General features: G+C 35.4%; 2 protein-coding genes across 3 annotated transcripts; one reads left to right on the top strand and one right to left on the bottom strand.

Annotated features, from left to right (window-relative positions):
- Positions 1-549: 549 nt before the first annotated feature.
- On the top strand, positions 550-7,508 carry LOC107007207 (protein FRIGIDA-like). The gene is made up of 3 exons (XM_015205722.2): positions 550-1,287; positions 6,305-6,480; positions 6,565-7,508. The coding sequence occupies exons 1-3, from the start codon at positions 624-626 to the stop codon at positions 7,366-7,368; spliced, it is 1,644 nt and encodes a 547-aa protein (XP_015061208.1). The 5' UTR covers positions 550-623; the 3' UTR covers positions 7,369-7,508.
- Positions 7,509-7,571: 63 nt separating this feature from the next.
- On the bottom strand, positions 7,572-12,100 carry LOC107007208 (inositol polyphosphate multikinase alpha). Of its 2 annotated transcripts, XM_015205724.2 has the most exons (3): positions 11,950-12,100; positions 9,737-9,834; positions 7,572-9,034 (listed from the first exon to the last, which is right to left on the bottom strand). In XM_015205724.2, the coding sequence occupies exon 3, from the start codon at positions 8,949-8,951 to the stop codon at positions 7,848-7,850; it is 1,104 nt and encodes a 367-aa protein (XP_015061210.1). In that variant the 5' UTR covers positions 8,952-9,034; positions 9,737-9,834; positions 11,950-12,100; the 3' UTR covers positions 7,572-7,847. The 2 variants fall into 2 exon arrangements, with proteins under 2 accessions (XP_015061210.1, XP_015061211.1); XM_015205725.2 differs by lacking the exon at positions 9,737-9,834 and having other exon boundaries at positions 11,950-12,096.
- Between the last annotated feature and the right edge of the window lie 1,506 nt (positions 12,101-13,606).

The following is a 13,606-nucleotide window of genomic DNA, read 5'->3' as shown; positions in this document are numbered from 1 at the left end:
TCATAATAACCGTCAATCTTTACTCAATTGTGTAAATAGACAATTAATAAATTTTAGAAAGACATAATTTATGAATCTTACCACTTAACACTCGACTATAAATAGAACCTTACATTCTTAATAAGTGTCTACTAATTTCATTTTAACACAAATGTTATACTAAAAGTTCTCAAAAATAGCGATTCTATCTTACATTCTAATTTGAATAGTTCCATTATTCGTTAGTTTTTGCAAGTTAGTTAATCATAATGTTATTCTTTGGTCAATATAACTCAACTATTAATTCATACTATCATTTTAAAAATATATACACCTCTCGCAAAATAGTATACTGATAGTAATTTGAAGTAACAAATATGTTAAATAAAGTGATAGTATATTCTAACATCTGGAGAAAAGTATTAAAAACACCTTTAAATTTGGGTGAATTATTAATTTCATTTACAATGTATTAACCGTTTTAAAAAAATTAATTAGCTAAATAAAAATGTAATTTTAAAGTTATTATTTGCCTCAAATTTCAAGTGTTTTCGATACTCTCTCTAATAGGAAATGTAGAATAGAAGAGCATTGAAGACGCTTTGGGTCTTTTTGACTTCTCGTATTGATTATCAGCTTCTCCGATGGAGAATCTGGCTGACTCCGCCGTATCCCAGACCTTCACCGCCGCCGGGCCGCAGCCGCAGACGGCTGATACCACCCCTTCACCGGTGTCACCACCGTCAGCCTCGAATCAAACCTCATCCGAAGAAAAAGACTCAAAATCTCCGGATTCACAGCTCGAAACCCTCTGCAAGACGATGTGCGGCAAGGGACTTCGAAGTTACATAGTATCGAAACTCCCAGAGAAAAACACACTGCGCGAAGAACTCACCAAGGCATTGAAACTTGCACCCAATGCAGCAAAGCTTGTACTTAGCTGTATGGGAGACTTCTTTGCTAAAAGGGGCAAAGCTTTTGATAAGGATGCACGGATGATTGCCACAAGGGAAGCATCTGCATTGGTTTTGGAGTGTTTCTTGTTGATGGGTTTCGATGTAATTGATGAAGGGGTAAAGGAAGAAGCTGCACAAGCAGCAGTGATATGGAGAAGAAGGTTTGTTGATGAACGAGGTATACGAAAGGCTACTACAATGGATGCGCGGGGATTGCTATTGCTTATTGGGTGTTTTGGGATTCCACAAATTTTTTACAATGAGGACATTAGGGACTTGATTCGAGTGAGTAATATCAGGGAGATATCTACTGCACTCAGGAGATCAAATGTGCTTATGGAAAAGATTCCAGGTCCTTCTTTACTTCATTCTTTTTGTTTCTGCAAGCTACACTGTTTTGCAGTTCATTTGTTTTTAAATAATATATGTGATAATATGATGATTGAAGGTAGTAGAAAGGGGCAAGGTACAGATAATGTGTATAGATAGAAGTTGTCTTGTGATACAGATAACTCGGTGGAGATAAAAACATACCATGATGGAACCAACTTAGTTGGAATTAAGCTGGTTAAATGTGTAGAAATAAGTGTATGATCTAGGGAATTCTTGATTTTGCTTAAAAGATATTATTTATGTTAACTTTGAGTTCTGTATGAAAAATTTATGGTGGATTCATCCACCATTGATGAAATCCCTAAGCTATTACAGAGAGATTAGGAAGAGAAGGAAAGGGAAACTGTTTTATTGAATGAGAAAATCACTTCAATTACAATTGGTGTTTGGTACATATAGGTCCAGCTAATTCTTCTAGATGGTTCTAGCTAACTACATTTATAACTAACTGTAACTAATTCTTTTAACTATCTTATAACGACACTTACAGTAATTAACAGAAATAAGGAACAGGTTATTTCAATAATTTAATATTGGAATTATACCAGGAAAGAATAAAATGGACATACAAGATTCATATGGCTGACTGGAATTGATTCGGGATGACCTGGAATAGGCCTTAGAAATATTTGTGCTTTCAATTAGTGAGTGTGAGCATTGCAAACATCAGTTTGATGTAAACAGCAAAATAGAGCATAATGTCCTAGTTGAAATGCAGAAAGGCTTGACGTGAAAAAGAACACATAAGAATGGTGGACTTCTTAGGTGAAAGATTTCGAGATAATTGTGTGTTTGCTGGAAAAAAGAAGTAACTGGTTAGTCATAAGAGTGCTGAGTTTAATCCCTTTAAATTACTGCACAACACTCGTAATAAAGTTTGTGATGGTAAATTTTAGTCTTGGACTTTTTATTTGATAAGGTTAGTCTTGGACTTTACTATTATACCTTGCTGACTATGCTGTTACTGAAGTTCCACTCTGGGGATTACAGAAAGGCTCATAAAATCCAGTCTTCAAAGCAGTCTGAGTAGGGTAATTTCGTATGGATGTTAAAATTTACTGCAAAGTATGTAGTTCTTGATTGCAGCACATGGTGGATGAGTAATGTGGGAGTTGTTCCTTAAGTACTAATAGTTCCTATAGGGTACCACAGCATAGCCGTCAACTTTGTCCTCTACACCCATTCTCTTTCTTTTGCCTTGAGCTGTAGGGAAGTTTCTCTCTCCTTTCCTAGTGGTAAGATAACTCTGTTTTTATTTCTTATATATCAATAAATGCAAAGTCTCATATTGAAGTTACACTTGCTGCCATTACAAAATATCTACCTTCTGTTAGGCCCTAAGATTTTTGTATTGAGTTTTGAGTTTGGTAAGTAAAATTTTTTTTATTCATGACCACAAAATGAGTGTATATCTGTGTATTGGAAGTTGTAAGGAACATAAGAAACAGAATATAAACCTGCGCTGCCTGGACTCTCAAAAATGTTGCCACACCCGTGTCAGATCCTCCAAAAATGCACTACTGTTGGAGGATCTGCGACACACCCAGTGGCATTTTTTAAGAGAATGAGCAGCATAGCTATAAACACTAAAAAAGGGTTGATGGACCAGGGAACTCCACATTTCCAATAATATAGACTAGTTCCTAGCAAGTCTGCCATTTATTTTAAACTTAGCTTGCTATCTAGCTTTTCAGGGCATAACTTTAGTTTAATAAATTTCTAATCATAAAGAATAACCTCTTCTATTTGTTTTAACTGGTCTCCAATGGAATTTCTACAAAAGCTTTCAGCCTTTATCCTGGAATATATCATTATATTGGTTCTTGTCTCGATGCCTTCAAAAGCAATTTGTCTCGATGCCTTCAAAAGCAATTTTTCTTTTTATTCATAACGCCCCCTTAGAGAGACGCTAAGAGCTTCTTGCCCTGTTTGTTTTTCTGTTTTCTAGCCTTGTCACTCCAGTAAGTGGCATCTAGTCACCAGCCTAGACAACGATCTCCTTTAATTTTCTATTATAGGAGAATCTAGTTCAGCTTACGAACCTTGACTAATTCTCCGAGTACCTGCGACCTCAACACATGTATCTGGTAACTTAAGCTACCTAGGTTTAGACCGATGAAAAGAAATTACCTAGCTGTTTGCCTCTGTCTAGGATTTGATTCCTAGTCTCTTGTGGTTCATTTTACTCTCCTTTATTGTTAGGCCACACCCTTGAATGCACCGATGTCGTGAAATCTTCATCTTTCACCAACAAATATTTGAAGCATCAACCTGTCCAATTAATGGTACTCTATGGCCAACCTTGTGAAGTGTATTAGCTTCCATGTGCCTTGAAGATCCTACTGAGTCCCAAGGAATTTTAAGCAGTGGCATTATTTGTAGAAGAACAATTCCATGATTTTTCACTTAAATATTTCTAGTAGAAGCTTTTGGAAAATGTAAATGTATTAAGAATCTGTGCTCAACTTTTTTCTCTAATGTATATGACAATGTTGCACATGCATATATGTACTATCTTGGGAAGTTATCATACTTCTACTTTTTTATTTTGGGCCCTATTATGGCATACACTGTTCTCGTCTTCAGATGTTAGTTGTTGACTAGATATCGGTAGGGTTCCTCTGTTCTACCAACAACTGAAGATACTTCTGAAGAATCTTCTGCTGCTTTTGTTTTTATTGCTCTCAGTTGACATACCCACATTAGCAGTTAGAACTCTCTGATCTTTCTATATATCTTTATAAGTTGGGACAGGTGAGTTTGTTGCTTTCCAATGAAGGAGGTGGCATATGTTAGGCTGTGGACTAGATGACTAAATTGACTCCGCGCTTTCTTCTTTTTTAAAATTTGTTTTGGTAGGAACGATCAGAAGCCAGTCAATCAAGTAATTTTATGTAGATGATTTCAGTTTAGAGAGGCTTTTATACTGTTTGGGATGACACTATTACATTAGTTGCTAACTTGCCAGTCTATCAAGTAATTTGAAGTAGACGATTTCAGTGGTTTAGAGAGGTTTTTATACTGTTTGGGATGACACTACTACATTAGTTACTAACTCGCCAGTCTTCAAGTAATTTAAAGTAGACGATTTCAGTGTGTTAGAGAGGTTTTTATACTGCTTGGGATGACACTATTCACTATTGCATTATTTGCTAACTATTCCAACTAAGTTCTTATATATGTAGAAGAAGTTTTTTAGGCGATAATGCTAAAAACCCACACTAAATGATGTATATTTGGAGGTAAAATTCAGCGACTCTATTCTTGATGTGGTAGGTAAACTGTTCTTAGGGCATTGGAATTATATGTGGTATGGACTCAGTCTTCGAGGGTGGTAAAAGTTTGTATAGACCCTGATAAAGAAATGTGTGTATAAAATCCAAATAGATTGATACAAGATAAAGATTTTTGTCTCCCTTATATCAATAAGGAGAATCTTGTGTTGGTTTCATGTTCGAGTTACTGGTAATGATATTAAAATCATAAAGCAGCTAACTAGTGTTGAATTGGTGAAAACCACTTCGCATATATCTCTTATGGTATCTTTGTAACTTCCCTTTCATATTCTTTCTTTGCCATTGGTGCTACAGTTTTCTAAATCTTGATATTCCATGCAAAATCGCGTATGCTGTCACAGTGTGGCCTTCCATTTCCTGCTATTCTACCTGAATTTGGTTCTCTAATTTCCACTTCCCGTTTCATTTCTTCCCTTTCTGTGGTATTGCCATTTTCTATACCTCGATATTCCATGGGAGAGCTCTTCAGTGGTCATAGTGTGATGTTTCATTCCCTGTTGCAATACTTGTATTTTGTTCTTTTGTATTCTGGGTCGGCTTGCTGTTAATACTTTGTTAATTCAGAGGAGTCAGTGAACCTTTAGGTATTTTCGCCATGTTATTTTGGATCTGTGTTCGTACATATATGTGGAGTGCGAAGATGTCAAATAAGGGGAGAAGGGGGGCTATAATGATATAAATAAGGGTAGAAGGGTGGGCCCATTATCCACTGAATTTGTAACTGGGCCTCAATGGCCCTTGGAGATTTTTCAGTCATAAAAAGAATGATATTATAATATGTCAATATTTGAAATGTTCCTTGTGTTTTGCTGCCAACTGTAGTGATGATGAATAAAGAAGTGGATTTAAACTGTGTTAACTCTTGCAAATTCAAAATTAACAGAAGCAATGGTGAGTAATTGAGTTCATAAAAAAGAGTTGGTGATAGTTGCAGATCAACAGAAGTAAAGGTTATTCTGGAAAGTCCTGTCGCCAAAGTATGATATTTTTGTGTTGATAAAAGTCATCGGGCAAGAGATTTCTATATCCATTATCCTTTCAAACATTGCTTTAGGAAATCTGGGGACGAGATGCAGTAAAATGATCAGGTGAAGTCTAGACTAGATGAATTGCCCAAGTATGTAGTACTTTAAGGTTCTCAGGGAACAATGGAGAACCATATTTTACGTTGCTCCCTTTCTTGAACTGGCATACTCTTTGTATATGGGGAATCTTCACCTTTAATGCAATAAAATCATATCAATAAAAGAGAAAATATAGATGGGAAATTTGCTGCTTCTTCCTATTTACTTTGAGCTGTTGAGAACAGGACTTTGTAAACTTCTATACTTCATCAATATGGAGGATTTTTCCCTTTTCTCCATCTTTTTAAAAATGAAGGCGGCGTTCGAGCCAGTTATGGGAAACTTCGACTATTCCACCAAGTAGTTGCTACTCCCCACTATCACAAATATGGGATATATTGGGTGGCCTTTTCTTTCATTTCACATTGGGGGATTACTTTTGATTTCGGAAAAACTGCAGTCATGTCCCAGAATCATAATCCCCCTCATATATCTTTAGAAAACTAGTGACCAACACTTAACATTTTCATTTGCTTCCTTGGATACATGTTCTAGTTTCCCCACTTGATACTATGTTATCTGCCTGCGTAACTTTGTTTATGTAAATTTGCAACAGATATAATAGCGGGCATGGTGAAGAATAAGATGGAAGTTGATGCTGTAGATGTTGCTTATACTTTTGGAGTTGAGGAAAAATGTAGCCCTTGCGAAATTTTGTCATCATTTTTAGAAGAACTTAGAGAATCGCTGAAGAAAAAGAAATGCCAATCACATGGTTCACATGCTGTTGTGGTAATTCTTGAATTTCATCTCGAGCAGTAATATTCCCTCCCTCCCATATCAATCATCATAACTAGTTTTTGTTATGTTATACAGAATGAAGCAAACAAGAGGGAATTGTCTACTATGAGATCTGTCATCGAATGTTTGGAAGCCCACAACATTGATCCCTCAAAGCTTATTCCACGATTCCGTATCAGTGACAGAATTATGAGCTTGGAGGAAAAAATTGCTAGGAATGATCAAAGAAGGGAGAAGATGGTGCAAAATCGGAAATTTGAAGAAACTGGGTTATCTAGAAGGTTCGAAGAGAGACGAGCAAAACGCGCCTGCATACTAGATTCAGAGCATCAAAGACCTGTAAATCACATCAGTAGCCAGAGACCGTTGTTAGCAGGTCGGCCTCCTAGCCACATTTATGGTTATTCTGTGTCACCATCAGCATTGCCTATTCATGACATTGTCCCTGGCTCACCAGCAGCAAGTTGGGGAGGTATGGTTATGGGTGGAGTTAGTTCAGGTATCATAAGAAGCAGAAATGATGCTCTACAAGCTGGCGCATATGGTGGATTTCGTGGGAGGATACCAATTGAACATAAAACTGGGCAAATAAGAAGTTACAATAATCAGTTATATGAATGGCAAGAGAATGCATCCATGCATGAAAGGGAGGTCTCTCATAACTACGGTTACGGGTCATCACCATCGTGGCAAGGCTCTATGGAGTTGCCAAACCCTTTTCCTGTTGGTCCTGGTTACCAGACCGCTGCTTCTGATCCTTATCAGTTGGCTAGTACTGTTCAAAGTTCGCCATATCAGAACAGAGGTGTTGTTCCCTCTGTTAACCATTATTCATCCTACTTGTACCCAGGGACATATTATCCCCAGGGCATGCAGTAACATGTAGTTTCAGGTTTCTCTTGTAGTAATGCTTCGAAGTTGATAACTTTTGTGGGAAGCATCATGAAGTAATCTGATAAACAACCTGTATATTTGAGTAAATTATTGAGTGCAGAAGAATATAATACTTGTGGTGTATACGAGTTAGATCTGTCAATATTTTGATGAGCCTTACAATAATCAGTCCAATCCAGCCATATAAGTTTAACAGTTATAAATTAGTGCTCTTCCATTAGAAAATGTTCTTTGCCTCCTAATCTACAAAAGAAAGAGTTCAAAGCTCAGCTGAGCTAAGGTAGCAAATATGTAATACAGAGACTCCAAATCATAAGTTTAGTGCACTGCAGAAAAATCTTAAAAGACACATGGAAGCATTGCATAGGACTCGGAATTGAACAATTCAGGCAAATTATCTGCGGAAAATGTGGCATTGTTGGAATCCAGGCTGAAAAATGGTTCCAACAAAAGTTTGAGTTGTATCAGCTAACACCATTCTGATCAGCTACAACACAGTTATCATCAGACGCGGTAAGGTTTTTCTGATCAGCTAAAACACCATTATCAGAGACGGTAAGGTTCTTCTGATCAGCTACAACACCGTTATCAGAGGTGGTAAGATTCTTCTGAATAGCTACAACACCATTATCAGAGTCGGTAAGGTTCTTATGATCAGCTACAACACCATTATCAGCGGTAAGGTTCTTCTGATCAGCTTTTGCAGAAACTTCTATTCCGCACTCATTAGGAGCAGTGAGAATTTCAGAAATGAATTTTATTAACGAGCAGAGACCACCCAAGAAGTTATGATCAATGACACCTCGTCCTTCGTAAACATGAGCAAAGTCAATCAGTTTGATTTGTGCACCTGGATTCTTTCCTTTCAATGCCAACTCTTTTTCAAAAATCACCAGAATTGAGCAAGAATACAAATGGAATATAGTTTGATCCTCAAACCAAGCTTTCAGCTCCAGTAACTGAGATAAAATGCCAGTAGATCCGCCATAAACAGTTGATGCGAAAGCGCAGTCTGGTCTCGAATCCAAATCATTCAATGTGTTTGAAGAAACAAACCTTCTCAGGACTAACTTGACTTCCTCTCTAGAGAGTTTCTGAGCAGCTTTCTTTCCAGGCTTCCAGAATCCTAGTTCTTTGCTTCTATAGATTTGCAACCCCGATATTCTGAATCCTAATGAAAGGCTTGACGATTCTCGATCTTTTTTTAAGCACTTCTGAATATATTTCTCGGGTGCTTCGGGTGCCCAGGTTCTTGAACCAATCTTAATGTCCATTATCGATGGATTGACACGACCTAGAGCAAGATCTTCCAAGACCAAGTGAGGTAGCAAGCCAGATCCATCAGATGCTTCTACGAGCTGAGTTCCATAAAAGGTGGAGAAAAATCTTTGAATGTGTTCCGGGATCCCACTGTTAGTAGACAATGAAGTATAGAATGCAACCTCACTGGCCCCTCGTTCATCACCTTGCAGAGGCTTGTAGAAGCGCCCTGATTCATCCACGAGGGGACCAAGCTTCCCGATGCCCGCTTCGTGTCCTGCAACTTGATGCTGAGGGACCTTAAGCATCTTCACAGAAAGTGAAGCACTTCAGAAATTAAACAGAAGTGCAATTTTCTTGTAATCAAAGTCTCCGACACACAAAGTGTTTCCTGTATTGAGACCAAATTACAACTCTTATCAGCCACTTGAGAAAGCACAACGTTCAACCTGAGTTAATGAATATGAATATCTGAAGTTGTAGACAATTTTTTGCTGATTCCCCATTCACAACAAGTGGTATTATATTTACCAAAGAAAAACAAAAGTTAATAGAAGCATTTAGTCAAAATTGTTTCTGGAACCAAGTTGTTACTTCGACAGAATAATGTTACTTGCAGTCTCCCCATACACATTAATAGGCAGTTTCTGCTACGCCTGCTGTTGAAAATAACTCCAACCACTAAGAACAACATGAATGACCAACAAATAACGTCATTTCTTGAAAACAGAATTGTGACATTCATCAAGCACATTCACTTCCTTACTATTATTTTCCCCCAACCTTGTGCTCAAACTAGCTAAAGAAACTACCTACGGAAACTAACGTGCACAAAATGATACCAAACATGCACAATTTCAAGGACATACTACATAGCAAATCAAGGATGATCATCTAATATATGATAAGTTTTCTTCTTTAGCTGTTCCTATCTGTAAGCACTCAAACTCTTAAAATAAGACATGGTCTTTAAGGCAATAACCCAAACTTCTTATTAAAACTTAAAAGTCATATCATTCATGAGGCGGACTCTATCCTGACTGGCATACTGAAGCTTATACAGATTATAAATGAAACAACATAAACGTATTACCACTTGTTGTCAGTTTACAAGTCCCTGAATGGAGCAAGAACCATAAGGTTTGACTGTTGGCAACACAAACTTATCTTCTAGGGTAGGCTTGCTTTCACCTGGTCCATCACCAACAATGATTTCAATATGGGTTCAACAACAGATGGATAGATGGATTTAAAAACTAGTATCCACAAGGACAACCACATATTTCTCATTTTGGATAATTCATTTCTAGGACAAACACCACATATTTAACCTATATTATATTTACACACGCAAGAGTGAAAATAATAAAAGGATTATTACAGCATGTAGAAAATAGTTAAATAAGGAAAAAGAACAGGAAACAAGTTAGAAATGCAAGATGCAAGCAAGCTTGAAGACACATTCTTGTGGAATTACACGAGTTATTTGCAGAAATATGTTTTAATAAGTTGGCAAATGTGAATCAAGTAAGCTGAATCCCGAATTAGTTGGAGTACAATATGAATCATTTGTATCCAAACTACTCCATGGAATAAGTTAATATATCAATCAAATACGCATCCAGGGGCGGAGCTACCTTCATACAAGGGGGTCCATCCGAATCCCCTTTGGCGGAAAATTATATTATTTATGCATGGTCAAAATAAGTTTATATGTATATATAGTATTCAAACCCACTTCGGCTATCTATTTCTACAGATTTTGAACCCCCTTATTGAAAATCCTAGCTCCGACTCTGTAAGCATCAATATAGAATGAGTTAAACACAGCTAAATGAAACATCTGTATCCATTTTGCTCTACAGTAAAAGTAGATTATGATAGAAAAATGTGAAAGAGGTTGTATGAAGAACATACTCTTCATTAACAAATATGAGCACAAGCTCAAAACATAACCATGAAAGCACTAGCCATTTTTGCATTTGAGAGGGTAAAAAGTAGTCATGCAATTTTATTGGGCCGGGAAAAACTTAAACCACTTGTGTTCTAGTAAAGTTTGCAGTAATTTTGACATTTTGAATAGATGCAGAGGCAGATCCAACACAACCTCAAACATGGACAATAAGCTACATAGAGAACTTCAAAAAAAATTCAAAAGTAAGTATATATTTAAGGCATAATAAATAAATAGACACTCAAATTTGACCACAGCTGGTAAGAAAATATTCCACCTTTGAGAGTGCAAATCTAGACACCTCAACATAATCTCAACTGACAACTAAACGCTTGAAGTCTCCGACTCATCCTCCAACTTTGAGAGTGCAAATCTAGACAACTGCACTTGGTCTCAACTGACAAATTAACACTCCAACTCGTTCTCCAATTTTGAGAGTGCACATCTAAACACCTCAACTTGGTCTCAACTGACAACTTAACACTTCAACTCGTTCTCTAACTTTGAGAGTGCACATCTAGACACCTCAACTTGTTCTCAGCTAACAACTTAACACTCTTAACTCATCCCCACTATGTCTCGTGGACACTTATGTTGACGTGAGACATAAATTTTAGAGGTACCTAAATAATTATTTTGTAAGTTGGAGTCTTCAACTAGCATGTCAGTGGAGACGAGCTGAGATGTCCAGACGTGCATACTCAAAGCTGAAAGTGAAACCTTTCGTACCTGATTATGCCTAATGTCTATGTTAAATAGTACATCCCCTACTTCTAGATCTTGGATTTGACCTCTAAAGAACTGCATAACTAGAACACAGGCAAAAGATTGCAGAACACTGAAATTTGTTCAAACAAATAAAATAATTGTAACTTTAACATGAAGCAGATTTATGAATCTCTTTTACCCAAAAAAAAAAAAAAGATGCAAACAAAAATCCCATTTTCAGCAGTATACTTAGAAATAAAAATCAAATCTACCAAAAAGTAAGAGCAAAAAGTGGAATCTGAGCAAGTACTTTTACTTTACCAAACATACAAGTAAATTACAAAACTTAACCAGCTTAGCCCATGTGCTAGCAACAAAAAGAAAAAGCTATACATAGATTTAAGAATATACAATAAGATCAAAGATTGCAACTTTATGTCAGTATTTGTATTTGTTTCTCCTTTAATAAAAAAGAATCAAACTTTCTTGACCAAAAATCTGAAACACTGCAAAGAATTAAAAGTTTCTTTCAAAATAAAAAGACATTAATAATATTTACCTAACAAATAACATCACAATTCTAAAAGAGAACCAAAAAATAAATAAATTAAAGATTCAAAATCTAACAACTTTTAAATAATTACCTTTCTTTAAACTCTTTCAAAATGCAGTTTAATGTGTTTCCACAGACATTTTGCAGAAAGTCCGAACAAGATTTACATAGAAGTAGGTGATTATAAGGATTCACTTAGAGCGGTGATGTGAAGTTTCTTTTTAGACACGTGTGATTTTTTGTTGGCCAGTCCTCGTGTTTTAAAAGGTTGGGGCGTGAGACAAAAAATTTTATTTTATTTAACATAAGATGAGATTTAAGTTCGTAGATATTTAATTTATAGTATAGAATAATAATATAATAATAAAATACTATATAAATTCCTAAATAGTTTGTAATAATTACAAATATAATTAAGAAAATTTGTAAAAAATAAAATTTTTATATAAATATAATAATGTAATGATATAAAAATTACTATGAGACGCAAATCAACTCTAATATCTTTGATTTTCTAATAATGAAAGAATTATTATTTCTAAAAATAAATTATTATCATACTATACAATTTACCCACATCCCCCCTAAAGAAAAAGAAAAATAATCAATAAAATTACTAATATTATAAAAACATCATTTCGTCATGAAAATATTTTCACATAGCTAAATAATAAAATATAATAATTCTGAGATATATGACAAAAAACACCATAAATATTCCAATCATTTAAATTTAATCGATAAAAAAATGTTTATATTATCATATAAACACAATATTCATAAAACAGGAATAATAATACGGAAGAATGTGTAACACAAATTTCTACATTTATTAATTTTTTTAAAAGTTAAAATAGTTCAAATTTCTTCGGGAAAAGGGTTAAAAATGCCCTCAATGTATCTCAAATGGTTCAAATATGCCATCCTTCCACCTTTTGGTTTAAAAATGCCCTTAACGTTTTTATAATGTTTAAAATTGCCCTTTTTTAACAGCATACTGAAATGGCAAATGTGACATGGATGTTCTCTACCCATTTCAAACCACTTAATCTAGAAACCCATTTAAAAATCATGACCCGACAGACCAATGTATTTGGGTCGTTTGTTCTCATCAGTTCTAGTTCTCTTCTTTCTTCCTTCCTCCAACTTTTCTTTTTTTCTCCATTTCTTTAGTTAATTTCAGGAAGAAAAAGGTGGAAGAATTACAATGTTTATTTCTTCTCTACAACAAGATTTGTTTGATTTGATTTTTTGCATATGATTGAACAATCAATGGCTGAACTATAAACTTGATTACGACTTGAATTTCGACAAATAACGAACGGAGATTCGACAGGTTTTCTAGTTCTATTGTAAACAAGTTTTTGAATTCAATTTGTTTCATATATTGAAGAAGCTATCTTGAAACTTTAGTCGTTTAGAATTCAAATTTCTTCGTTAGAAACTCACAACAAAAATGAAAACAGAGCCATGATAATGCTCAACATTTCTTCGATTTAGAATTCAAGGTAGTCACTTGAAGTTTCAATAATATGTTGTTTCAAGTAGAATATAATTATGAGTGATTTACCAAGTAATTACTTTGTGTTGCACAACTCTTAGCGATTTAATTTTAATAATAATGATTTTGATTGGGGAAAACAATTGCACACAGAGGAGTGAAAAATTGATGTCACCTAGGCAGAAGGAAGGAGTATGCTTTGTGAGATCTGCCTTTCTCCAAACAAAATACAAGTATGGGAGGAAGA

This window comes from Solanum pennellii, chromosome 12 (assembly GCF_001406875.1).
Source record: "Solanum pennellii chromosome 12, SPENNV200".
NCBI lineage: Eukaryota > Viridiplantae > Streptophyta > Magnoliopsida > Solanales > Solanaceae > Solanum > Solanum pennellii.
The sequence above is the reverse complement of the archived record's forward strand: the minus strand, read 5'-3'. Positions and strand labels throughout refer to the sequence as shown.

Coding starts and splice junctions, on each gene's coding strand:
- LOC107007207 (XM_015205722.2), top strand. CDS start 624: ATGGAGAATCTGGCTGACTCCGCCGTATCCCAGACCTTCACCGCCGCC. Junction 1,288..6,304: donor GCTTATGGAAAAGATTCCAG/GTCCTTCTTTAC, acceptor AATTTGCAACAG/ATATAATAGCGGGCATGGTG. Junction 6,481..6,564: donor ATGGTTCACATGCTGTTGTG/GTAATTCTTGAA, acceptor TATGTTATACAG/AATGAAGCAAACAAGAGGGA.
- LOC107007208 (XM_015205724.2), bottom strand. CDS start 8,951: ATGCTTAAGGTCCCTCAGCATCAAGTTGCAGGACACGAAGCGGGCATC.